Here is a 27,728-nt window from a genome sequence, read left to right as displayed (position 1 = left end):
TGCAGATCCCATATACTGCTTTAGAGTGTGATTGGGTCGTGTGTGTCTAGACAAAGTGTCCTCCTGTCCTTTATCTAGCTTTGTCTCAGGAAGGACATTCAGGTTGACTGAGAAAGTGAAAGTTCTCCTCTGCCTTTGTTTGATCTCACACGCAGCGTCGTTTACACTACAGTATGTGACCATCTCCCATTTTCTTTTTTTTTTACTTTCTCTTTTGATATTTTTATTGGTTTTTTAAAAGATTTTTCACATACAGTTACTTACATTACAAAACACACATTGGGACAGAAGGGGGGGGGGGGGGTTCCTCCAGTTCATCTATGCTGTCATTCACATCATATGCAAGCAAAAACAGATCAAAAAGAAAAACAAGCAAAAAGGAAATCTAACCCAGACAAGCACTGCACAGTACTGCACTTGCCTCGAGCCCATTCACATGTAGGCATACATATATATACATATATAATTTTTTTCTATCCAAAGTCTGTCCATACAATGGGGCATTGGGCCTTTAGAAGGATCTGAGAAATTTCAGCAGGAAAGTAGTCCAATAGTGGGGCCCACACCTCCTGAAAGGAAGCGTCGTTGCCTCTATGCATTGCACAGAGTCTCATCTCCCATTCTACAGATGAACACTAGGGATAGGCAAAAGTCCCTAGTTGATATAGTCACTGGGAACTATTTAATATAGTCACTGGGAACTATTTGATATGGTCACTGGGAACTATTTATATAGTCACTGGGAACTATTTGATATAGTCACTGGGAACTAGGGATGGGAATTGATAAGATTTTATCGATACGATTCCATTATCGATTCTGCTTATCGATCCCTGATCCATTTATAATTTAAATAAATAAATTGGAAATGCAACAGAACTAAGCTGGTTAGAATAACAACATGCAACTTTGACATTTCTGATTGTCATTTATTGTTGAGCCCCCATGTCAGAAAAATACAAAAACTGTAAAAAAAAAGAAAGAAATTAACTATACACTTAAATAAAATAATGTATTTGAGATTCTCTTAAACTAATTTTTTTTTTGCATTTCTTTTTTATTCTTAAACTCATTTAATCTATTGAACTGTAGTTGCATTCAACAACAACAACGGGAACCGGTTTTCGATTCCCATCCCTACTGGGAACTATTTGAATACTAATACTAATTGACTCCCCGTTAACATATGATTTTGTTTTTAATTGAGATCATCAAACAAGCGAGCTAGCTGGCTGCTGTCATTGCTAACAGCTAGATATTTCGCAGCAGGCAAATTTTAATTCCAGGAACAAAAGCATTCATTCCTAAAGTTACATGCTTGAAATGTCTGAGCTTCCACGTTAACATATGGTTTTGTTTTTACTTAATACTAGCGAACGTGAGATAATCCAACAATTGAGCTAGCTGGCTGCTGTCACAGCTAACGCTAGCGGAGCAGGTGAACGTAAAGCATTAATTCCAAAAGTTTACACACTTGAGAAGGCTTCACATGTACTGTACATCTCCGGTCTCTCTTTCTTCATCTTTCTTTTCTGTTCTCCCAAATGTTAACAGACTGTTGTCTAACATTGTGACTGTTAGACAAAATGATATTCACATAAACTATTTGATTTTCTATAATTTAACAACTATTAGAATATTCAAAAATCAAAGCCCATCCCTACCTGAATAAAATAGCTGATATTTTATTGTCAACATGTATTAATGCCTTGCTCTACCCATTGAGCTACACATGGAATGGAACCCCTAACCCTGGCAGAGTTAATGCCTTCCAAGCAAGTTCGACTCCTGTTGAAATTAAAACAAGAGACAAGCGGTCCATGTTCTGGAAAGAGGAAATGCTTGGGAGCTAGGACAGGTATGACTAACATGTCTGTGTTTGCTCATATTTCCTGTTAGCCATTGATTGTTAGCTGTTGACAGGTTGGGCTGCTGTCGAGATGAGGCTCAACCGTTGCACTTTGGTCGTGCTGAACCCCTGTGAATTCCTCAAACGTGGGAATCTCAACCAATGGATTGTTTTCCAACAAGTGGTGAGATCCTATCTGTGACTAACCGCTGACCAGCAGACCATAACACTAGCTCAGGCCTCAGGTTAGTGCTAACTATCTCTCATGGAACAACAGGTTTTCCTCCCAAAATTACCTGCATCTCCCAATCAGTAGCTCCTGACTCATGCCTGCCTAAGAACCTGCCTCCTCTACATCCTCTGCACCCTCCACCAGACTACATCCTGAATGGCTGCACCCTCCACCAGACTACATCCTGAATGGCTGCACCCTCCACCAGACTACATCCTGAATGGCTGCACCCTCCACCAGACTACACCCTGAATGGCTGCACCCTCCACCAGACTACATCCTGAATGGCTGCACCCTCCACCAGACTACATCCTGAATTCACCTGTACTCATCTGCTTTCAATTCCTGCCTCAAAAGCTTTTTATTTTCTACCTAGTTTAATCTCCTGTACATTGTATGTTACCATCGCACTTTACTGTTACATTTGCACTCTGGTTGGATGCCAAACTTCTTTTAGTTGTACTGTACTTGTGCTGCATGATGACAATACATTTTAACACTTTAGTTGCCAAAGGACGAGTTTAGGCATCCTTCCCCGCCATGCTCAAGTTGCCGAAGACGCCGTAACTCGTCTTTGATATCAATATTTCAAAAATCTGTGATCGGAATCATATTTCCTTTCCGGGGCCCTGAGACACAAGTGTGATCTCCTCTCAATCCTCTAGCGGTTCAAGACCGCCATCTGGTGGCCGATCGGCAGATCGAAAAAACGGATGTTACCTTTAACCCGGCAGGACTCACTCCATATGTGGTCCGGGCACTCGCTAATGTTAGAGAGACTCAGTCTTCACACAGTGAACATCGATCGCTGCAAATAACTCGAAAAAACAACATGATTTGGACGTATATATTATTATACAACCTGGAAATGGACCGGGTATTTCAACATCCCATAATGGAAAACTGTCTACCCCACGCTGATCGCCCAACGGCCCGCGGAGACTGGGGTGAGTTTTAGCGTGTAATATTACCGTGTTCGACACTAACTGCTATGATGAACATTTGACCCACATTAGATGAATGGTAAAACGTTGCCCACGGAATTATAAACGATCCCCCGCCCATCCGGTCAATATCAGATGATACGTAGAAACTTCTAGAAGTACGTCCAATTGAAATTTTTGATCTCGCACAGATTCCTACCAAACTGTATTTCATCATCAATATAATGTATTTGGGGCTATAAATCACGTTCTGGAGAAAGCTGCAGAAAGAGATGAAAACATACTTATACTTTAGATCATATTTTAGTATGAATATGTGAATGAAAAAGTTTAACGTTGCTACACCACGAACAATACATATAGGACCTTGAATGGGCCCTAATAATGGCAATCTAGCAATATAATTTAAAAAGTTATAGCCCTGCAAAGAAGGGGAACTTCTCCATGTTAAATAGAGCTGGCAACGGATGGTATATCATGAATTTAACCTTAGGCAATCAAAGTGTTAATCTAATCATACGTGTTTACATTACAGTTTTTGTTGAGTTGTATTCAGTGAAGCGATACTTTTGTTGTGAAAGATACTAGTACATAGAGTGGATGTCACGTCTGATCACAACCATTTCACAGCCAAATAAATTGTCAATAAAATGTCATTGTATTCAACAAAACGACACGTTTGTTTTTTTCATAGCAATAAATGGGCTGCATTTATATAGAGCTTTTTATCCAAAGCACTTTACAACTTATGCCTCACATTCACCCGTTCACTCACACATTCACACACTGACGGCGGAGGTGACAACCTGCTCATCGGGAGCAGGCACGTTGGAACTTTAAATCTGTAGGGGGTGCTGCCTTTGAGATAATTTTTTTATTTTTTTTGCGCGGTGGAGGAAAAACGGGACACATTTCCTTTAATAATAACAAATAATTAATTTAATTTATATAGCGCTTCTCAATAACCCGAAGTCGCTGACAATAGTCGGGAGCAAGAGTACAAACAAAGAAACAAAACAAAAGGAACATGAGACCATGGGGGGAACAGGGGCTTGAACTATGACCTCTGCCAGTGGGTCTTGGACTTCCTGACGGGCAGACCCCAGGTGGTAAGAGCCGGCAACTGCACCTCCTCATCCATCACGCTCAACATAGGGGCCCCCCAGGGCTGTGTTCTGAGCCCCCTCCTCTACTCCCTGTACACACATGACTGCGTAGCACAGCGGAACAACAACACCATCATCAAATTTGCTGATGACACAGTAGTGGTGGGCCTGATCTCTGCCAACAACGAAAGGGCCTACCTGGAAGAGGTAGAGAACCTGTCACAGTGGTGTCAGGAGAACTGCCTCTCCCTGAACGTCAGCAAAACAAAAGAGATGATTGTGGACTTCAGGAGGTCGGGGGTCAAGGACTACAGCCCCCTCAGCATCGACGGGGCACCGGTTGAGAGAGTGAACAGTTTCAAGTACCTCGGAGCCCACATATCCGAGGACTTGACATGGACCACACACATTGACAGTGTTGTGAAGAAGGCACGACAACGCCTCTACTTCCTCATGCGCCTAAGGAAGTTCCAAGTCAGTCAGAAGATCCTTAGGAACTTCTACTCATGTACAATAGAGAGCATCCTGACCGGCAACATCACCTCCTGGTTTGGGAATAGCACTGCACAAGACCGTAGCAGACTACAAAGAGTGACACGTTCAGCCGAACGCACAATTGGAGGGGGGCTTCCCACCCTCCAGAACATTTACAACAAGCGGTGCAAGGGGAAGGCTAAGAGAATTATTAAGGACTCGAGCCACCCGAACAACTGCCTCTTTGAACTGCTGCGGTCAGGCAAGCGATACCGGAGTCTTAAGGCGAGCACAGAAAGACTCAGAAGAAGCTTCTATCCCCAGGCCATCAGGCTGCTAAACGAACAATAAACACTATGCAACAACCATCAAATGCACACAGCACACACACCCACACGCACTCAAACAAACAACACACTGCAGCACCCACTCTCCACACTTTAGATCACACAAACACACTTTACACTTTATATTTATTGATAAAGGATTTGCACTACAACTCGTACACCTACTGTGAATTGTACCTAAATTGCACCTCGTCCCATTTCTGCCTTGCACTATATAGTATTGTATATTAGTACACTGCACAGTATTGTATGGTAACTACGTCTATTCTGCATCGAACATTGTACATATGTCTAAACTGAACACTGTGACCTAATTTTTTTACTTCTAATTTTACTATGTTATTTTATTTCATACTTATCTTGTCTTGCACAGTCTCTGGAGCGTAACAGTAAGAAGCATTTTGTATAAAAGTATTCTGTACTTCTGTATGACAAATATTAAAGAAACTTGATGATAGCACAAAAAAGACTGGAGACAGACATCAATCAGGTAGGAGGGGGGGGGGGGGGGGGAGAGTTTATGGGTGGGGGGGGGTTGAAGGCAAGGGAGAACAGGTGGGTTTTGAGGCGAGCTTTGAAGGTGGAGAGTGTAGGGGAGTCTCTGATGGACTGGGGGAGGGAGTTCCAGAGTCGGGGTGCAGTACGAGAGAAGTTTTTAAGCTTGGATGTCGGGACAGTGAGGGAGGCAGTGGAGGAGGACCGGAGGGAACGGGTGGGGCGGTAGGGAAGAAGGAGATCAGTCAGGTAGGGGGGGGCCAGGCTGTGGAGGGCTTTGAAGGTGAGGAGTAGTGTTTTAAAGTTTATGCAGTGTTTGATCGGGAGCCAGTGGAGGGAGTGGAGGACAGGAGTGATGTGTTCGCGGGACCGGGTGTTAGTGAGGAGGCGGGCGGCTGAATTTTGGACCATTTGCAGTTTATGGAGGGAGTGGGAGGTGATACCAGTGAGGAAGGAGTTGCAGTAGTCCAGGCGGGAGGAGATGAAGGCGTGAATGAGGGATTCAGCAGCAGGGGGGGAGAGGCAGTGACGGATTTTTGCAGTGTTGCGGAGGTGAAAGTAGGATATTTTTACGATGGAGCGGACGTGGGGGTCAAATGATAGGGTGGGGTCAAGGAGGACACCAAGGTTTCGGACTAGGGGGGAGGGGGTGATGGTGGAGTCGTTGATGGTGAGTGTGATGGTCCGGATCTGGTGAGGGTGGTTTTGGTGCCAATGATGAGAAGTTCAGTCTCGTCACGTTTGAGGAAGTTGTGAGTCATCCAAGTTTGGAGTTCGGTGATGCAGGATTCGATGTGACTGAGGGGTGGGCTGTGGGGGGATTGTGTACTGATGTAGATTTGGGTGTCGTCAGCGTAGCAGTGGAAGTTGAGGTGGTATTTACGGATGATGTGACCAAGGGGGAGAATGTAGCAGATGAAGAGCAGGGGGCCAAGGATTGAGCCTTGGGGGACCCCCTGTGTGACTGGGGAGGGGGAGGAGTCTAGCCTGTACCCCCCAGACATGTTGCTGGCCCTGTCAAAACAGTATCCTATCAGCCTCTCCATTGGCAGGTCGAGGCGTAAAAGAACAAAAACAGAGGAGGAGGGATATACCAGAGGGATATACCAGACCTGGGCCCTCATTCATCAATGTGTGCGTAGAACATGACCTATTTCCACACGTAAGCACGGAATGTAGAACTAGTGTACGCACAGGGAAGTCGGGATTCATCACACGGTGCGTACGCAGGCTCTATGCTCCTCCGTGTTGATGAATACCACTTTGTTCTACCGTCAATGCTCGTGCATGATTATCCATATATGGTCATGAAAATGAGGAAACACCCCCCATGGGATGTGAAATAATGGACGGACCCGAGCGGAACTCTGAGAAACTCCACGAAGATTGTTCACTGCTGTCGAACCAAGAAGACACTATCGCGTATTATGGGATAAATAAAAGGCGGACTTGTAAACGGTGATGTCAGATATCAACGGCTCCCTAAGACCATTGCTGCAATTCTGCCTGGACAGCTCAAAATACTAATAAAGACCGTTCGTTGACCACTGTTTGGCGTTGGTTGTGTGTCATTATAACCGTGCTGTAATATGAATGCCTTTATTAGTTGTGTTCGATTGGCTATATGATTTTTAGAGGCATCTATTTTGTTGTCGGCTAATAAAGACCGCGCTGGAATATGACTGCCTTTTCCCGTGTTGTTTGATTAATACCCAGGGATTAAAGTTCTCCTCAATTTTATTCCAAATCGCGATGGATCTCCCGTCAATTTTCTACCTGCTGCATATGATTTCTAGAGGCATACTACAATCTATTTTGATGTCAGTATTGGGTAGCCTATATAAACAATAATAGAGAGCATATACAAGAACAATGAATCTCACTGCATGTATGATGTAGCCTGCCTTTCAATACATGAACTTGAATTCCATCATGTTTGTGTGCGGGACTCACAAGGCTGTTGTCACAATGGGTGGTACCGGTACAGTAATAATTACAGTCCACACAATATCACGATCCATGCCATAGCCTATGTTCTATTAGGACATGATCTGTGACGACAAATGTTCTAGAATGTTTGAAGATATCATACTCTGACAGCATGCCTATGATCAACAAAAACGCGAACTTGAATCCCATCATATACATAGTCTGTCCACTATCTGGTGGCATTGCAATGCGTTTTCTATTCTTTCTTATACAGTAAAAAGGGGGAAGAACACTATATTCATATGACTTGTATTCTGCTTACAGCTTCGAAATTCCACTTGTTTCGTTTAACGTAAAGCCTTTTAAATATAATCAAAACGTTCCCGTGTTTCTGCGGTCTGCGCAAAATAATAACGAGTTGAGCTTTATGATTTATGATGAATTGAAAATGGGGGACCCTGATGTAAACAAGACGAAAGTTGGTCTGCATCCCCAATTAACAATTGTATGTACTGAGCTGTACTGTACTGTACCTAGAGCTGCCGCGGTATTGATATTTTCCTTACCGCACGAATTTGCGCAATATTTCCTACCGCCGCGGTAATTACCGCACAGTGCGCACAAAAAAAAAAAAAAGTTTGAATGCATTTTTTTTTTTTTAGTAGTCTACTCTTATAGCCTGCCTCTAGTCTAATGGCGCTTTTCCACTGCATAGTACCTACTCGACTCGACCCGCTTTAGGCACCTTTCCACTGCAGCCAGGTACTACTCCGTTTGGGGAATGGGGATGCAGGCGGGGCCGCCGCCGCTCGCTTGTGTACACTGAAAGCTCCGTGGGCATAGATGTCCGAGGGCTTGCAGCAAGCCAGAGTTTAACACAGTTTCAATCAATCAATCAATAACAACATTAACCAGACTCTCGTTGCGTCTATTCTGCCAAAGCTAACGTTACCTCTCATTGTGTATTCTACCAAGCAAACCCGGGTTTAACGTTAACGTTAACCTCTCGTGTATATCGGATAACAACAACAAACTTAACACATCAGCGATCTTGTTGTGACACTAAACTCTCCGCTCGGTGGTAAATTGGGTTGATGTCGGTTTTGTTTCATCAATAAATAAGGCAGAATACACAGTGAATCCATTCTTTTTTGTTTATTGCACTTGGTTCTGTCGCAAACAAATCCTGAATGAAATGCATCCTTAGCGAGGCAGTAAAGATGGCGGCGTTCTGTTTTCGTTCAGAGGCGTCGAGTAGGGGGTATCTGCAGAGCCGCAGAGCCAGGCTGGACCAATAGGGTCGCTTGGAACCGAGTAGGGTATATCTGCAGAGCCGCAAGCCAACTTTATTATTATGATAAAAAACAGCGGCGACGCGGTATTCAGCCTAACTCTGCGGTGAGCGTGATGCAACAGCTCTACCGCGGTAATGCGGTTATCGCGGCAGCTCTACCCATTCTGCAATCTGTTAATAAACTTTTCAATCAATCAATCAATCAAGCTACGCGGAGCGCAGTCAGTCAGTAGCCTACACCCTGTATATTCCGATAACGCTATATAAACCATGCTGCATTCATTCTGAGAGAAAGAGCTATTATTCCAAATGCTATTTATAGGGTTTTGACCATAATTACACTACTGTTGCTATTTTACAATGAACTATAATGAACTACGGTTCGTACAGAACATGCCAGTGTTATTATGCACAGAAGCTCATTTCCTTGTTGTAATAATATATTCTACCACTGGGCGCCAGGTACGCCTGGTCTGACCTGTGCGTAGATGTAAGCACGGAGTCAAGTTCAAATCGAAATTGATGAATCCCACTCTTTGCTTAGAAATGATCGTACGCACAGGGTAAGCACAGATCTGTGCGTAGAACACGTTGATGAATGAGGGCCCTGGAAAGTGATTTTGATTGGCAAGAAGCCTGGTCAAATGTTCAACTCACATCAAGGAACCCGGACCATCAACAAATCAATCTTAACTATATTCACACGACATACTTGACTCCTAAAAGACTGAAAATAACGGGTCTTGTACAAGACTCCAAATGCTGTTTATGTACAAATGGGGACGAGGGGACATTTATGCACATGTACTGGGACTGCCCACCAGTTAAGATATTCTGGAAAGAGGTGACCCAGCAATTATCAAATCTCTTAACTTGGAATATACCTGTACACCCCTCTGTATTACTGCTGAATGATGTTTTTGAGTGTGCAGTACATCCACAGCTAAAGAGGTTTTATCGGGTATCACAGTGGCTAAAAAGCTGATAGCATCACGATGGTTCCAACCGGAAAAAAATTGCCGAAAGGTCTGGATTATTACATATCTCGATGTGATCTATCAAGAAATATCTACAGCAAGAATTTTGGGTCTCAATGAATCCAAAATGACATTGTGGTTAGAAGTGGTGGAGAAAATAAAAGCTAGCATATAATGGTAATGTCTGGTTAGGAGCGAGGGAAAATGGATGGATTATCCAATGGGGGGTCCGGGAGGGGGGGTACGAGCTGGAGCATATGTGTGTAGGTTTTTAGATAACAGGTATTAAGGGTATATCCTATATATGACAATTAACTAAAATGTGATTTCATTGGATGTGCACTGTCAACTAATGCTTGTATATCTTATCGTGTGTTGTCATGTTTGTTTATGTGTTTGTTTAAAAAATAATAAAAAAATAAAATACAAAAAAAAAGAACAAAAACAGCGTCTCGGCTGTTGTGTCTGGGGCATTGTAAAAACCCCAAAAGAAGTTCTGGGCTTCCAAGTTGTCATCGGCGAACTGTATATTACACAAGAATTGTTCTTTTCCAGTGACATCAGTGGTTCCGTCAGCTCTCAAGCCAAAGAATGGGCTTTTGGATGCTTTGAATATCATGGGCAAACAGCTGTAAGATTTCGTTTTGGATGTTGTTGGACATCCAGTTGTCTCTTTTGGAGCCAATTCTTCAACTCGGGATCAGACTCGGTGCGCACTCTTTCCATCATGAGCTGCCATAACACTCCATCCCTATTTGCATCACCCCTCAGTGGAAGCCCCTGGCGCCCGAGGAATCGTATGCAGCTGAGCTGCAGCTCTAGCATTTTCCTCGCTGGCATTTGTTTTTTTGCAATCGTTTCGGAAAGTAGTGCATTAATTGGCTTACTTTTCAGCGCTGCACATTTTTTACTCGCATCTGAATGAAATGCGAGATTTCTCATGGTCCCGTAATTTCTCCATTGCTTTCCTCCAATTGGAAAAGCCTGTCTCCTTTACAAAGGCGCTCTCGCTCTTGGACACCAACTTTTTCACAATCGCTGACCTACACACACCGCACACAATGCTGTCACGTTCAGCAATGTACTCTAGCCACTGCCACTCTTTGAACCAGGCCGCCCGCCTTACAGGAGCGAGTGAAGCTCTCCCCAGGGTATTTTCGGGCAGGAAATACATAATTATCAAGTGGTCTGAATGACACAACATGATCTGCATTGATTATAGTAGCACATAGCCTGATTGTGTACGTACAGTAGTGTAATGAATGAATGAAAACTTTATTTAACAGATTGGAGAATGGCTACAATACAGTACGGCTCAATACACACAATATTAAAATGGTGAAGTGCTTTGAGCAGGATAAACTTATAATATACAGTGTTACAGTTATACAGTTACAGTATATAATATACAAATACTATCATAAAAAAAATAATAATATTAATATTTTTAATAACCAGGGCTTTTGTAGTTATGGAGAAATATGCACAAAGTTTAACCTCACCGAGTCCACATGGCTTTTTTACATACAGTTACGCCTATGTTTGAGGTCTCACAGTGTTCCATTAGACATACCAGTTGAACACCACAGATACCACAAATTCTTCTATGAAAGAGAAACATTGGGAGGTTTTGTATCAGGTTTTTATTATCAATTACTAACGTCCTCGTATGAAACCCTTCAACTAGACACTGTCTGGAGGAGGGATATACCAGACCTGGAAAGTGACTTTGATTGGCAAGAAGCATGGGCAAATGTCCGTCTTACATCAAGGAACCCGGACCATCAACAAATCAATCTTAACTATATTCACAGGACATACTTGACTCCTATAAGACTGAACAGAATGGGCCTGAAACAAGACTCAAAATGCTCCCAATGTACAAATGGAGACGAAGGGACATTTATGCACATGTATTGGGACTGCCCACCAGTTAAGGCATTCTGGAAAGATGTGACCCATCAATTATCAAAACTCGTATCTTGGAATATACCAGTACACCCCTCTGTATTGCTTTTGAATGATGTTTTTGAGTTTGCAGTAAATCCACAGCTGAAGAGATTGGTTTTATCGGGTATCACAGTAGCTAAAAAACTGATCGCATCACGCTGGTTTCAACCGGAAAAAATGTGCCGGAAAGTTTGGTCTCTTACATATCTCGATGTGATATATCAAGAAATATCTACAGCAAGAATTCTGGGTCTCAACGAATCCAAAATGTCAATGTGTGTAGAAGTGGTGGAGAGAATAAAAGCTAGCTTATAATGGTAGTGTCTGGTTAGGAGTGAGGGATAATGGAGGTACTATCCAAGGAGGGGTCCGGGAGGGGGGGTTCGAGCTGGAGCATATGTGTGTAGGGTTTTAGAAAATAGGTATTAGGGGTATATCCTGTATAAGGCATTTGTATAATTGTTAATTTCGCTGGATATACACTGTATACGGTAAAATATTATTATAGACTTTTTTTGTTGTTGTCTTGTTTCTGTACTTGCATGTAATTTTAGCCACCTTGACTGTTAGTTTCATTATGCATTGTGTGTTGAGTACTGACTTTTAATAATTTCTGTTTTGCAATAATTAAAAAAAAAAAAAAAAAAAAAAAAAAAATTTAAAAGAAATCGGGAGCAGCCTTGCTCAAGGACACTTCGACACGCTGCCAGGATAGAGGAGCCGGAATCTAACTGGGAACCTTCCGATTACCAGACGAACGCTCTACCTCCTGAGCCACTGTTGCAATAACACGATTGATATTTCCTGGTTTGTAAGAGAAGGTCTGACTGGACTGTTATTGGACGTGGAAACAATGTCACCATCTGGCCGTCTAACCCATATTATTATAATTGTATTACTGAATGAAACCGTAAACAGAGAGGCCTATTGGGATGCTAGATGTGAAAAACTGTGATATACCTTAACTTGCTACCTCTCTATCTTTTTTATGCCTGTATTTTTTTACTGCTGTGAAGTACTTTGAACTGCAATTTCTGTATGAAAACGGCTATACAAATAAAGTTATTATTTGTATTATTATTATAACCAATGTTTGCTGGGAGTCTACAGTGAGTCTACAGTGAGTCTACAGAGAGTCTACAGTGAGTCTACAGTGAGAGTTTACAGTGAGTCTACAGTGAGTCTATAGTAAGTCTACAGTAAGTCTACAGTGAGTCTACAGTGAGTCTACAGTGAGAGTCTACAGTGAGAGTCTACAGTGAGAGTCTACAGTAAGTCTACAGTGAGTCTACAGTGAGTCTACAGTAAGTCTACAGTGAGTCTACAGTGAGTCTACAGTGAGTCTACAGTGAGTCTACAGTGAGAGTCTACAGTGAGTCTACAGTGAGTCTATAGTGAGTCTATAGTGAGTCTACAGTGAGTCTACTGTAAGAGTCTATACTGAGTCTACAGAGTCTACAGAGTCTACAGAGAGTCTACAGTAAGTCTACAGTGAGAGTCTACAGTGAGTCTACAGAGAGTCTACAGTAAGTCTACAGTGAGTCTACAGTGAGAGTCTACAGTGAGTCTACAGTAAGTCTACAGAGAGTCTACAGTGAGTCTACAGTAAGTCTACAGTAAGTCTACAGTGAGTCTACAGTGAGTCTACAGTAAGTCTACAGAGAGTCTACAGAGAGTCTACAGAGAGTCTACAGTAAGTCTACAGTGAGTCTACAGAGAGTCTACAGAGAGTCTACAGTGAGTCTACAGAGAGTCTACAGTGAGTCTACAGTGAGTCTACAGTGAGAGTCTACAGTGAGTCTACAGAGAGTCTACAGTGAGTCTACAGTGAGTCTACAGTAAGTCTACAGTGAGTCTACAGTGAGTCTACAGTGAGTCTACATTGAGAGTCTACATTGAGTCTACAGTGAGAGTCTACAGTGAGTCTACAGTGAGTCTACAGTAAGTCTACAGTGAGTCTACAGTGAGTCTACAGTGAGTCTACAGTAAGTCTACAGTGAGTCTACAGTGAGTCTACAGTGAGTCTACAGTGAGTCTACATTGAGAGTCTACATTGAGTCTACAGTGAGAGTCTACAGTGAGTCTACAGTGAGTCTACAGTAAGTCTACAGTGAGTCTACAGTGAGTCTACAGTGAGTCTACAGTAAGTCTACAGTGAGTCTACAGTGAGTCTACAGTGAGTCTACAGTGAGTCTACAGTGAGTCTACAGTGAGAGTCTACAGTGAGTCTACAGTAAGAGTCTATACTGAGTCTACAGTGAGTCTACAGTGAGAGTCTACAGTGAGTCTACAGTGAGTCTACAGTGAGTCTACATTGAGAGTCTACAGTGAGAGTCTATACTGAGTCTACAGTGAGAGTCTACAGTGAGTCTACAGTGAGTCTACAGTGAGAGTCTACAGTGAGTCTACAGTGAGTCTACAGTGGGAGTCTATACTGAGTCTACAGTGGTCTATACTGAGTCTACAGTGAGTCTACAGAGAGTCTACAGTGAGTCTACAGTGAGAGTCTACAGAGGGTCTATAGAGAGTCTACAGTGAGTCTACAGAGAGTCTACAGTGAGTCTACAGCAGGGTTCGAAATTAAGGGGGGCTTGGGGCAAAATGCCCTCGAAAATGGACCAAATGCCCTCGAAAATCAGTTAAGAAAAGCCCCTGACAGTTTACTAATTATATATATATGCTCTACAGTGCAAGCATTTCACTCGTATTTGCCCCTAATAATATGTGTGCGCGAACCGGAAAAATAATTTACTCGCAGTGTGCGAGTGAAGATTACAAACAGCTCCGCTGTTAATACTTCAGAAAATAGAAGTCCCACATTCCACAAGGCGCATAAACGTCCAATCACAGTAGAGTTTCCTGCGGTGACGCGGCTGGTTTCATGCGAGTGAAAGGAAATGAGAACACAGTACGCGCTGGAAAACAAAGTCACGGTACCGGCATAGGCAAGTTATACATTCAGAATCAGACTATTAAAAAAATTCAGCCAGCCATGAAGCCCATTCATTTTTATTTTGAGCAAAAGAGAGACGAGGAGAAAGAGGAATCCGGCGAGGCAGCTAATGTTACTGAGGCGGATAACGTTAGCAAACTTAGCACACGCACTGTGGGCCAGCCAGTGACTTTGGTGGTGTGTAGGGTTGCCACCCATCCCTTAAAATACGGAATCGTCCCGTAATTGGAAACTAAAAGACGCGTTCCGTATTGAACTGATACTAGGGATGGGTACCTTTCACATTTGAACCGATACCGGTACCGGTACCTGTGAATCGATACCGGTACCCAACGGTACCTTTTTTCGGTACTTTAGTCTCAAGAAATTTTATTTACCTACCGTAAAAAAAAGAAATCTACAATTTCGACAGTTTTCGGCTTGTCATTGCTCCGACTGCTTTGTTGTTGAATCAAGTCAAATCCTAGGTAAGCATATATTGTGCGTGTGAACGTTGACATGAAAAGAAAAAAGTTAAAAAAAATAAAATAAAAAAAGGAAAAAAATAAATAATAAAAAAACCTTTTTTTAATTTTAATTTTTAATTTTTTTTCGGTTTCTCACTTGATTCGATACTTGGTAGTACCGACGTGTTTCGGTTCGGTACCTCAAGAGTACCGAATTCGGTACCCATCTCTAACTGATACGGGACGCCCCTTGTCCCGTATTTTAAGGTTGCCAGTTTAGTGAGAGAAATGAGTCAGCCGACCTACAAAAACAAGCAAAATTGTGTCCAAAAGTTGCGGGAAATAAACAGACTTGGCAACTCTGCTATGATGGGCGTGCGCTCAGCAGCTCACCGACCAATGAGAATTCGCGCTTTCACGTTGCTAAGAAGAGTTCTGTGCGCTGTGTGCCAATCCTCTGTTTGTGCGCTGCCTGTCATCCTCTAACTGTGCGCTGCCTGTCATCCTCTGTCTGTGCGCTGCCTGTCATCCTCTGTCTGTGCGCTGCCTGTCATCCTCTAACTGTGCGCTGCCTGTCATCCTCTGTCTGTGCGCTGCCTGTCATCCTCTGTCTGTGCGCTGCCTGTCATCCTCTGTCTGTGCGCTGCCTGCCTGTCATCCTCTGTCTGTGCGCTGCCTGCCTGTCATCCTCTGTCTGTGCGCTGCCTGCCTGTCATCCTCTGTCTGTGCGCTACGTGCCATCCTCTAACTGCGCTGCCTGTCATCCTCTGTCTGTGCGCTACGTGCCATCCTCTAACTGCGCTGCCTGTCATCCTCTGTCTGTGCGCTGCGTGCCAATCCTCTGTCTGTGCGCTGCGTGCCAATCCTCTGTCTGTGCGCTGCATGCCAATCCTCTGTCTGTGCGCTGCCTGTCATCCTCTGTCTGTGCACTGCCTGTCATCCTCTGTCTGTGCGCTGCCTGTCATCCTCTGTCTAAGAACGCAAAGGACACAAGCACAGGTGTCACAGTTCTTCATGACTGAAACATCTCCTGAGATTGTTTCGGTATGGGATATTACATCTTATTTATCTGGTTGTGTTTTGCTTCTTTTTTTTTTAACTTACATTTTTATTTAACATTTATAGACATACAACACAACATTTACAGTGACATCCATAACATAACAACATACAGATATGGGTCCCTTGAATATGGCCTCGTTCAGCCGTCCAGACCCCCGTAAGAGGAACCCCCCCTAGAAACCGGGCTCCCCCGCATCCCAGGTCCGTCCCACGCGGGGCCCAGCACTCAGCGACACTGGTACCTTGAATTTGATTGAGCCAGACCCAGTAGAGGGGCGAGGGGTGATACTCCCCCCCACCGAGCCAAGTCCGCTACCTCCCATGTCACCAAGCCCCCCACCCCACGCACAACGAACCCACAACCCACGAGATCCCACTCTCCCGGATCCCCCTGAGAGAAACCCCTCCCTCCCGCCCTCCTCCCTGAGAGATAGAACACCCCCATATCCTGGTCCACCATGCACGGAGCCGAGCACCCAGAGCCCCCACCTGCCCCCGCCCGGCCGCCAGGTCCGCAGAAGGCCTAAGCACCACGCCTCAATGGCCCCCGACCCCAAGCCCGGTGCCCCCCCGGCCCGGAGACCAGACGGCCCGGCCATGACGGCCGAGGACCCCAGGAAACCCCGCCTCCCCCACACCAATCCCACAACACGCAAGGCTAATAAACTACATGTGTTGTTGTAGCCACCGGGTAAATCGCGATTTTTTATTAGTTTGTCATGACAAACCAATTACATAATCCAACATATGTGTAAAGGCACAACATATTCCAGTTAACGGTATATTTTTTTAATGATTCGTTACGGCGCAATCAATACTTCCATGCATTCGGGACCTCCATGTTTTGGGGGTATTCATCAGAAAAATCGGATCCGAGATTCGGCTCCCATCAGTCGGGCAAGAACTGCGGGTTTTCAGCCTCTCTCCTCTCTCCTGGAGCTTAAGGGGGAGCCGCGCTCGGCCAATCAGAGAAACGCGGAAGGCGCTCGGCCAATCAGAGAAACGCGGAAGCGCATGTTGGTTGCCGAAAGTGTTCATGCGTACAAGTCCCACAACATAAAAAGAAAATATATAAAAAAAATATATATATTTCTTTTTATTTTATTTCGAAGCTTCGAATTAAAATCTTGGCCCCGAAGCTTCGAATTCCAAAAAAAATCGAAGGTCAGCCCTAGTGTGTGTGTGTGTCTCGCTCTATCTCCCTCTCCCTCTCTACATCTCTCTCTCCTGAACCTATTTCATTCAAAAGGAAGACATTGATGGACAGTAGCTATACGTATAAATTATAGCTCAGTTGTAGCTGTAACAGAATAATTGTATATTATTAAATAGCGTTTCAATTATAATGAATTAAATCATTGTATAAAGAATTTTCCATGTTTTGTCATCTAATAATATATTCCATTGCCTTTCCTATCTGTATCAAAGTCAAAATGTTGGTATCGTGACAAGACTACAACATACAAAAGCAGCTTGACAACTGATATCCTTTGCGTCTAGTAGGCATGGGCCAATTTGTGATTTTGGTGGTATGTGCTATTTGCACAGATGTTTAGCCCTTAGTATGCACACGCACAGTCAGTGGCGGAACTTTGGTCCCAGCGGTGGGGGGGACATATTAGGGGGCGTGGTCAGTGACGTCGCAGGGGGGGGGGGGGGGGGGGTATTTCTTCTAATACCAGGTGTGCAATACGCATTTTCCCAGGCGGTGGCGCCTCTTGTAAGAAGTGGTCATCGTGGAGCCAGGGCTTGTCCAGCTGCACGTCCGCTATTTTTTTTTTATTTTATTTTTTTTGTCTTTTTCCCCCTCCATTTTCCTCCGATTTTCTCCCATCCCAATGTTAGTCGTATGCCAATTCCCAGTCCCTTCCTGGTCGCTGCGCACTTACCCCCCACAGTCAGATCATCTGGGAGAGTGGAGGCTACCACGTGCTTCCTCCGACACACGTCCAGCCAATCACCGCTTCTTTTCACCCGGCAGCGCGGATTCTCATCGAGAGGGCGTAGCGTGTGGGAGGACCACACTATCCCCCTCGAGTCCTATCCGCGCTTAGCAGGCGCCCCGACCGAACTGTAGGAGTCGCTGTTTACAACGACCCGGACCCACCCCGCCAGCTTCTCCCACCCTCTAATACAGCCAATTGTATTAGTGCAGACGGCCAGCCAAGCTGGTGACAACCCCGGAGCTGTGAGCTGGATCCGAACAGGCGAATCCAGCTCACAGCTCCGGGGTTGGTGACGAACGCAATCTCCGCTCGGCCACCTAACCGCCACACGTCCGCTATTTTAATATAATGATACTAGTGAAATCTTTTTAACTCTGTCAAAATAAACGAGCTCCATAGGCATAATAAACTGTAAGCGACATATACATGTTTGCACTGTCTTTTTTCTATTATAAAGTGCCTCTCGAGACTCTGGTCCATAACACATAACAGATCAGTCATTTGATTGTAATGCAGGTGCTCGCATTATAAATCGAATGTATGCGCGACAAACAATGTAATCGTTTTGATGCATACATCTCTGCCCAGCCTACCCCACCTGTTGCTGTTGCGCCCCCGCACAGAGACCCATATCCCCGCACCAGAACGCTACGACGGGGACGTCTCTAAATGTCATGCCTTTATTTTTCAATATTCACTAGTATTCGGACAACAGCCACACACTTAAAGTGATACATCTAAAATCGCTTACCTTACCTGTCGGGGGTCCAGGACTCCTGCGTTAGAATGGGCGACAGGCAGCTCAATTAGTTCCCTGCATACATCGCAAAAGGTATTCGATTTCGACCACCCTCCCGGGGCTCGGATTATGATAGTTCTTGTAACTGCCTCCGTGTTCAAGTTTAAGTTAAGTATGATGTCATAGACTATGTCAAATGTCATGACTCATAGTAGAATCGGCTGGCTTGTTCGCCATCCGCCAGGGAAACCGCAGATATATATTCCTTTACTGCGAATTGAGACGAGAGCGTCCCAAAAAGGATTCCAGGCCGCTATTTCTTTACCAACGGATTTCCAGTTCCAACTGGTTCATGCGTCGGCTACACGCTGCTTTAATAACACTGCATTATCGAGACAGCGCCCCTATGTATGACTTTGAGGAACTGGCAATGAATTCCAAGAGTAGGGTAAATCTGCAGTGCCGGCACTGTGTAGTAGCGAGTCACAGTGCCGGCCGCCAGGCTGCGCAGTTGCAGCGGTTTGGAAAACATGGGGGGGACAAATACTGCATTCTGAAATCATGCGGGGGACATTTTCCGGGGACCCCCCCGCAAGTTACGCCCCTGCGCACAGTATAATATGCATGTAATAAATAGTTTGTTAATAAACTCTGTGTTACTTGAACAATTTTCACTGTGCTCCTTGGGAAAAAGGTTAGCGTAGAGCCATATATATGGAGACATTAACACATTGTGCGCCAACAACGAGTATACTCGTTATTGCCCGCCAATCGTTGTGCGCCAACAACGAGGGAACTCGTTTTTGGGATCAATATTTAATTTTTTTGCCATGGCATTCATAATTCATCCAGCCTCCCTCCGGGACGCAGCTGGACCCTGGTCTGATATTGCAACGCCTCAATACACTCCACGCCAAACCGGAAGTGGCGCTCGGTGCATCGTGAAAAATCCTCCGCCAGAGATATATTGTTACGTGGGTCTAGATACACACTCGAGTGCATTGGATCGCTTTCGAAACGCAAGAATCAATATGATTTCGGCGTTTATTGCGTCATACAAACGGAAAAATGGATCTAGCAGATCGACATCGAATAATCAAAAAAATTTTCCTCCAGACTCATCGGCGGTAAGAGGAATCTAACGTTATTTTCAGCTTGATTGTTTATTTATTTCACTGCAATCCATCTGATCAACGTATCAACCCATACTAAAAAAAGCCGTTACTGACAATCAAGGAATTATAAACTACCCCCCCCCCCCCTTTCCTTCACGCATGATGAAGCATAATGTATACCGATCATATACATTTGAATTTTTTAATATAGCGTGTATAGCAGGGGTCAGCAACCTTTTTGACATGGAGTGCCTGTTTGAAATATAGTTGTAACTAGTGTGCCTCAACAATATTCCATGCATCGTAATTTTTTTTCTCATAATCAAGTATTTTTAATGATAATATTTACATTATTACATCATTATTGTTATTATTAACAATAGTATTATGATGGTTGTATCAACCCTAAATCTGAGTTGAGGGGGGGGGGGAATGCAATGCAGACAAACGGCTGCATACAGTGCGACCATTTCACTCACATTTGCCCATTCATTTTTGGACACATCACACACCATCGGTGTGTGTACTGTACGTGTGCTGTCATAGCTCCACCTACAGGCCTAATGGAGAACACCAGGAGAACACCAGGATGTGAATGGAGGGTGAATGTGAGGTATATCGTGTAAATAAGTTTTGATTGATCGCAAGACTACACTGTAAAAAAAATTATAATAATAAGTTATAAGTTAACAATATAAAAATATTGAGTTCAGTTACTGTGCATTAAGGTTTTCAGTTTTCAATCCATAATAAGTTAACAGAAAAATAAGTACACAACCACATTATTTCAACCTAATAAAACTATGTTTATTGTCATTGTTTTAAGAACACAAGTTGACTTGGTAATACTCACATTTTGAGTAAAAAAATGGCTTTTAGCATGTGCAATGTTCAATGAAATGGAAAAATAAATAATAAAATGTGTTGATTAATCCCACTGGTCACAATGGTGACCGTAATAATGTTTTTGTTATAAGGCTCTGCAAATGTTACTGAATGATGTAGCAATGTATTTCTAACTAAATTGAAATAATAAACAAATAAGGGATCTCAATTAAATATGTGGTAGGATTTCAACAAGATAAATGCGACAACAGTGCAAAATAGTTCACTATAATATTTCAAAGCAAAAAAAAAAAAAAAAAATTATATATATATTTTTTTAACTGCTGCCCCCTGTGCCTATGCAGGCACGCGTGCCTAGGGTTGCCTACCCCTGGTGTATAGGAACAAAACGCCAATCGATAATGTATCATATGTGTCGGGGCCTATAACTCGCGTTTTAGGAATGACTGCTATACACTCCAAAAACATGCTTATATTCACGAGGGTACTAACACGACAATGTATGAATGGAAAAATATAACGTTCCCACATCCGGAACGATAGATACCTGATGTTGAATGGGCCATAATAATGTCGATATAGCTATAATAACTAAAAAGTTATAGCCCTGCAAAGAAGGTGAGCCACTTCATAGGCTTACAGAGGTGGCAGAGAGGGCACAAAGATAGGCATACTGCGTGGCAGACAATGCGTTATCAAACATAGGGACGAAGACTGTAAAAGAAAGTGTCGACAATGTTTTATAATCTTTGTTAATTCTCATCATAAAAATTCTGTGCCCCCGAAATACAAAAAAAGCCCCCGAAAATCAATTAAGGGGGGCAAAAAAAGCCCTGGAAAAGAAATTTTTATTTTCTACAGTGAGTCTATAGTGAGTCTACAGTGAGTCTACAGTGAGAGTCTACAGTAAGAGTCTACAGTGAGAGTCTACAGTAAGAGTCTACTAGGGCTGTCTTAAATACTTTGAAGCTTCGTTCGATGGGCATGGGATTCGAATATGAAAATAAAATTCGATTATTTATATTAAATATATATATAATTATATATTATTTTTGCTAAATCAACTCTGCCTCTCTTTGTTAATTACAACAAGCAATGCTGTTTGTTATTTAAGATGAGGTCGGACTCGGCACTGACAGATTTGTGTTTATTGTGCTGCTTTTATAAAGCCTCAAATGACGGCTTACAATATTTCATGAAAGCAAAGTGTTTTGTTTATCTAAGATTTAAAAAGGTTTAAACTTTACAGCACTGACAAAGTTGAACAAAGTGCTGTACAAGTCCCACAACATAAAAAAATAAAAAGAATAATAAATTATTATAATTTTTTTGTTTGTATCTCCGCCCCGAAGCTTCGAATTCCAGAAACAAATTTGAAGGTCAGCCCTAGAGTCTACAGTGAGAGTCTACAGTGGGGGTAAAAGTGATCAAATTGGCGGGTAAATTCACCACTGCACCCATCTAGAGACCTAAACAGATCACGTGGTCAGTTCTATAAAATAAACTATAATACTAGGTCAGGCCTCAAGTTAGTGCTAACTATCTCTCGTGGAACAATGAGTTTTCCTTCCCAAATCTACCGGCATCTCCCAATCAGTAGCTCCATTTAGGTGGCCTGACTCATGCCTATACCTTTCTCTCCCTCACGGACAAATTGAATGGCTGCACCCTCCATCCCATTACATCCTGAATTCATCTGTACTCTTCTACTTCTCAAAGTTGCTGTCTCTGAACACAGTGGACATGACGGGTCCCCATCTACCCACTGTTTTAGGTTCTGTGGTGATGGCAGCACATCATAAGTAGCTCCTATTAGGGCGCGGCTACGTGGCGTAGTGGACAAGGCGCTCGCCACGAATGCGGAGACGCTGGGCTCGCCTGTTCGAGCCCAGCGCTCCACATTGCTTTCAGTTTAGCTGGTCGTTCATACTAATACACATTGGCCGTATTAGGGGGTGGGAAACTGATGGGTGGGGATCGGGCGTTGTGGACAGCGACTCCTACAGGTCGGTTGGTGCGCCTGCGCAGTAGAATCAGGAAGTGTCGGGGGCAGCGTGAGCCTCCCACGCGTTACTCCTCGCCACTGAGAGATCGAGCTGCGCAGGTGAAAAGATGCGACTGCTGTTACCTCAAGTACCGGAGGGAACTTGTGCTATGTATGACTTAGTCCACATTGCAGCCGGCTTGTGGGAGGCAAGAAACCGCGTTCGTGACAGGGGAGGGTTGAATTGGATGATACGAAATTGGGATGGGAGAAAATATAGAAAAATGGGAGAAAAAGTGGATCAAAAAAAAAAGTAGCTCCTATTAGGAATTCACTAAAAGTTTTCCTCCATACTCCACAGGTCCTTCCAGCTAATCTTCGTCTTCTCTACACAGATCCACTGCCCCTGCTTAGCCTGGGCCACAGCCTTTGTACAGCTCACTACTTCCTCTTGTCGCTGTACCTGCGCCTCCACTACCAGCCTCCTCTGTTCTGTGGGAACTGCTTTACTCCATGCTGGCTTCCCTGAGCCGAGCCCCAGCTTGTCTGTATGCCTAAAAGCTGCCTCTGTTTCCTGTACCTGTCTTGGGTTCCATTTCCTCCTTCTAGTTAGATTTGGGATCAAGTTCCTAACTACTGTATCTTTGGAGAATACCTTTCCCCATACAATGCCACACTACTAATACACAAAATAACTCCTAGCCATTCCCTAATAGACAAACTAAAGGTGCTGTAGAGGGGTAGAACACATAGTAGCATACTACAAGAACCTAGGCGTCCACAAAGACGACTTCAAACTGGAAATGGTAACAACAGATGAGGTACTCAAAAAACTGAGCGCCCTCCAACCTAACAAGGCCACTGGCCATGACAACATCCCCTCCAAATTCCTCAGAGACTCAGCAGCCGCCATCACCCCAGTCATCACACACATAATAAACCTCTCCATAAAACAGGGACACGTCCCCAAGGACTTCAAAATTGCGAGAGTGACCCCTCTGCACAAAAAAAGGCAGTAAATTAGACCCAGGCAACTACCGCCCTGTTTCTATCCTTACCTCCATCTCGAAAGTCATGGAACATTTTTTATACGAACAGGTCGAAAAATACCTTGCGGAAAAAAATCGAATCTACGAATTCCAATCTGGCTTCAGAACATCCCACTCCACTGACACATGCCTTCTCTATTTAAACGACCACATCAAACAAGAGGTGGACGCGGGCAAATACTGCGGCATGGTCATGCTGGACCTACAAAAGGCCTTCGACACTGTCAATCACACCATTCTGATTGACAAGCTAAAAGCAATTGGTTTTGATAGTCTATCAGTGAGCTGGATGCAATCCTACCTGGAGGGGAGAGAGCAGATGGTGGAGGTAAACGGTACCCTATCCCCCCCCCTCACAGTAAGCTGTGGTGTTCCACAAGGAAGCATACTAGGTCCGCTACTGTTCCTAATTTATGCAAATGACATGTCGTCAGCTTGTGACTGCAACTTGTTCCTGTTTGCGGACGACTCAGCCCTGCTGGTCTCTGACAAGAACAAGTTACAGGTTGAAAAAACCCTCAGCTCAGAACTAGGCAAAATCTGCATATGGCTCGCTGATAACAAACTATCATTACACATGGGCAAAACAGAGTCCATTCTCTTCGGTTCAAATAAAAAACTCAGCAAGACCGACGGCTTCTCAGTTACAGTGGGTGACAATATTGTCACAAGGAAAGAAGATATTACCTACCTGGGTTCCATCCTAGAGGCAAATCTTTCCTGTGACAAAATGGCATCCAATGTAATAAAAAAAGTCAACCAACGAACTCGTTTCTTGTACCGGATCTCCTCACTGGTAAACAAGAATACCCTGAAGACTCTAGCAGGAGCACTCATTCAAGGGTACTACGACTATGCTTGCACCTCATGGTACCAAAGCACCTCAAAGGCGCTAAAAACAAAATTACAAACATCTCAAAACAAACTGGTCAGACTACTGCTTGACCTTACTCCTAGAACCCACCTCACCCCTGCCCACTTTGACAACCTAGGATGGCTTAGAGTAGACGACAGAGTACAGCAACTTGCAATGGGCCTGGTCTACAAGATACACTACACGACCAAGGTACCCATGTACATGTCAAAATACTTCCCAAAGGTCAGTGAATACCACGATCACAACACCAGAGGGAGCTCCACAAATAATGTTAAACCCAGATTCGGCTCAAACAAGGGACTAAACACGTTTCGCAATTATGCCACATCAATGTGGAACGCCCTACCCAAAGCTGTAAAGGAATGTGAATCACTACCCACTTTCAAAAACACTCTCAAAAAACACCTAAGGGAGACTGCAACTCGAAACTGGCCCCTGTAAATGTCCGAACACAACCCCCTCCAATGTACAGTAAATTACCAAGTATGGTCTTGTCAATAATCCAATGTACAGTTTTGTTTGTACAGTTGTACAGTGGGAATCGGATACCAGGACATTTATTTTGTGTTTACTGCAGTGCTGAGGGACTGGGAGACCCAAGTTACTGACCAGACACTATATCAGTGATGGCTGTCAGAATGTAGAGCTATACACTTATTTTAACAAACATATACCACTTACAGCACCTTAACCAATCTCTCAAGCCTTTCCACCTTTGATATTGGCACTTCATATACTGACAATGGCCATATCAACTTAGGGAATAAACCAAACTGCAAACACCATAACTTCAACTTGCCAGGAAGCCATGACTTCTCTAATCCTTCCTACAACAACAATGTTGTCAGAACAAGCTTATTGTGGAATCTTAATGTCAGGAGCTTCAGATGCATCATTTGATTTGTTGTACAGTAGGTGTTTTAGAGCAACCTCTTTGAGCGAGAGACATACTGTATTACCAGAGTTTGGCCATAGGTCACCGACACTCATTGAAAGGAGATGCCAAGTTAGTATCACCATGACGCTTTAAAATGTAAACAAATAAATAAATAAATAAATAAATTGTCACAGCTGCTCTGGGTGTTTTTGAACCACTAAGCTGAAATGGTTATGTTTTGTTGATATGTATAAAGCGCTTTAGTCATCATTTTCACAACAACAAAAATAGTTCTAACATTTTGGGTCATCAACATACCTTCTGTTGAAAATATAATGCGGTCGAAAAACACGATTTTCATTGTAGTTTTTTTTTTAGTTTTTAGTTTTTTATTTCACTGTAATGTCGCGCTTCATTCATTTCCTCGTTGAGCTACCTACCTGGCGAGATCACTTTAATGACTCTCACCCTAAAAGGTTGACATGTGTTGTATTACCACCAAATCAATATAAATAATAATATTAATACACGTTATTTGTATAGCACATGGCATACAATAATTGCAGCCCTAAGTGCTTCACAGCTGTAAAATGGACAAAAAACGAGCATAAAATAGACTAAATAAAATAAATAAAAAATACAAATATTGATTGATAAGAAGTCCAACCCGACAATAAGGTTGAAAGAAATATAATTTATACTCACACACTTTAAAACCGAAGTCTTTCTTCCCTGTTTGATGCAGTTTAGAACCCGACAGCCTTCTATATACAAAAAATACCATTGTTGTTCCAATATAATGTGGTTATCTGGTGGTTATGGGTTTTATGATACTATAGCCTGTTTAACCCCTAAGTTTAAGTTCTTCCCAAACTCTTTACCGCTGCCAACAGTCTCCTCTCTTATTTTGCACAAAATGTAACGGGATCGGTACCTTAAGCCTCTAGTCCAGAGTCAGACCCACCTTTAGAGACAGCTGCAGGTCGAAGTCTCGAGCCCGCAGGAACCGGATCAGGAATCCGTCTGAAAAGTCCAGAATGTGTAGCGGGTCCAGTTCCGCCTGAGCCCGCTGTCTGAGCCCAACCAGATACGGTTGGACCGTGCTGGATTGGTCCGGTAGATCGTTGAGTTGCGCTCCCGTCAGAACGGGACCGGTCTGCTCTCCGACGCGGTTCATGTCCGATCTGGATCACATTTAGACCCCAACGAGGGTAGTGTAGAAAAACTCGTCTGAGAGTTGCGAGAGAGAGAGAGAGAGAGAAAGGGGGAGAAGAGAGAGAGAGGGGGGGGGGGAGAAGAGAGAGAGGGAGGGCGCTGCTGGCTGGTGCAATCTGAGAAATGCGCCACCATGTTTCCCTGTAAATAGCCACTACACAACTACAGTACGTGTCATGATGAAAACTGTCTGTTCAAGTCTCATTGAGTTGGTGAAAGTTGAAGCATTGAGCCTGTAACCACTCAGGGGCGTTAAATTACATTCTGGGTCCTGTGCACAAGAAGTCTCTCTTGGCCCCTCTCCTTGACTGCACCTCCAGAGTGCTCCTGCCAGAGTCTTCAGGGTATTCTTGTTTACCAGAGAGGAGATCCGGTACAAGAATCTAGTTCGTTGGTTGACTTTTTTTGAGCTCATACAGAAACAAGTATTGTTGTGACAAATAATAAACAAATTTGAAAGGTTTATGGTGAAAGAACATTTATTATATGGTGCTTCAATTAGCAATTATGAACACAGTAATACAAGATATGCATGATAAAAAAAAAATACATGCTAGGTTCCTGAGAAACACTACTATACAATATACAATTTTAGCTCTTAATGTATCTATCACCTTTATCTATCACCAATCACTTTTAATCAAATTTAATTACAGGTACAAAACATTAACATAAATCACTCTTATGCACTGGTACATAAGTTATATAACAAACCTGTTTCTATGTAGACTACTATACAATTTTAACTTTGTCATTATTATACTTAATGTATCTAAACTATATTATACAAGAGCCACATCTGTTCTTTCCTTAAAGTGACTTTATATACCTCATTCCTTTAAAGTGACTTCTCCATTATTTAAATTGACATTTTCACATTTAAACTCATCCAATGCTTCCAAAGACATGTTGTCTCCGATCATGGGCAGAGATGAATTCCTCACAGAGTTCTCTAATGTCAAAGGCATCAACTCTTTCTTGATGTATATGACAAACTGCCACACTGTTCAACCTTTTCTGCT

At 43.3% G+C, this 27,728-nt stretch overlaps 1 protein-coding gene across 1 annotated transcript in view; it reads right to left on the bottom strand.

Annotated features, from left to right (window-relative positions):
* ttpa (tocopherol (alpha) transfer protein) overlaps positions 1-26,686 on the bottom strand; it is a 37,439-nt gene extending 10,753 nt beyond the window's left edge. The window contains exon 1 of the mRNA XM_084327211.1: positions 26,456-26,686. Within this exon, the coding sequence (XP_084183337.1) occupies positions 26,456-26,668 (213 nt within the window). The 5' untranslated portion in view covers positions 26,669-26,686. The remainder of the gene's footprint in view (positions 1-26,455) is intronic.
* Positions 26,687-27,728: the final 1,042 nt, after the last annotated feature.

Source organism: Notolepis coatsorum (assembly GCF_963971535.1).
Source record: "Notolepis coatsorum genome assembly, chromosome: 13".
Taxonomy (NCBI): domain Eukaryota; kingdom Metazoa; phylum Chordata; class Actinopteri; order Aulopiformes; family Paralepididae; genus Notolepis; species Notolepis coatsorum.
This window is presented reverse-complemented; position numbering and strand designations above follow the sequence as displayed.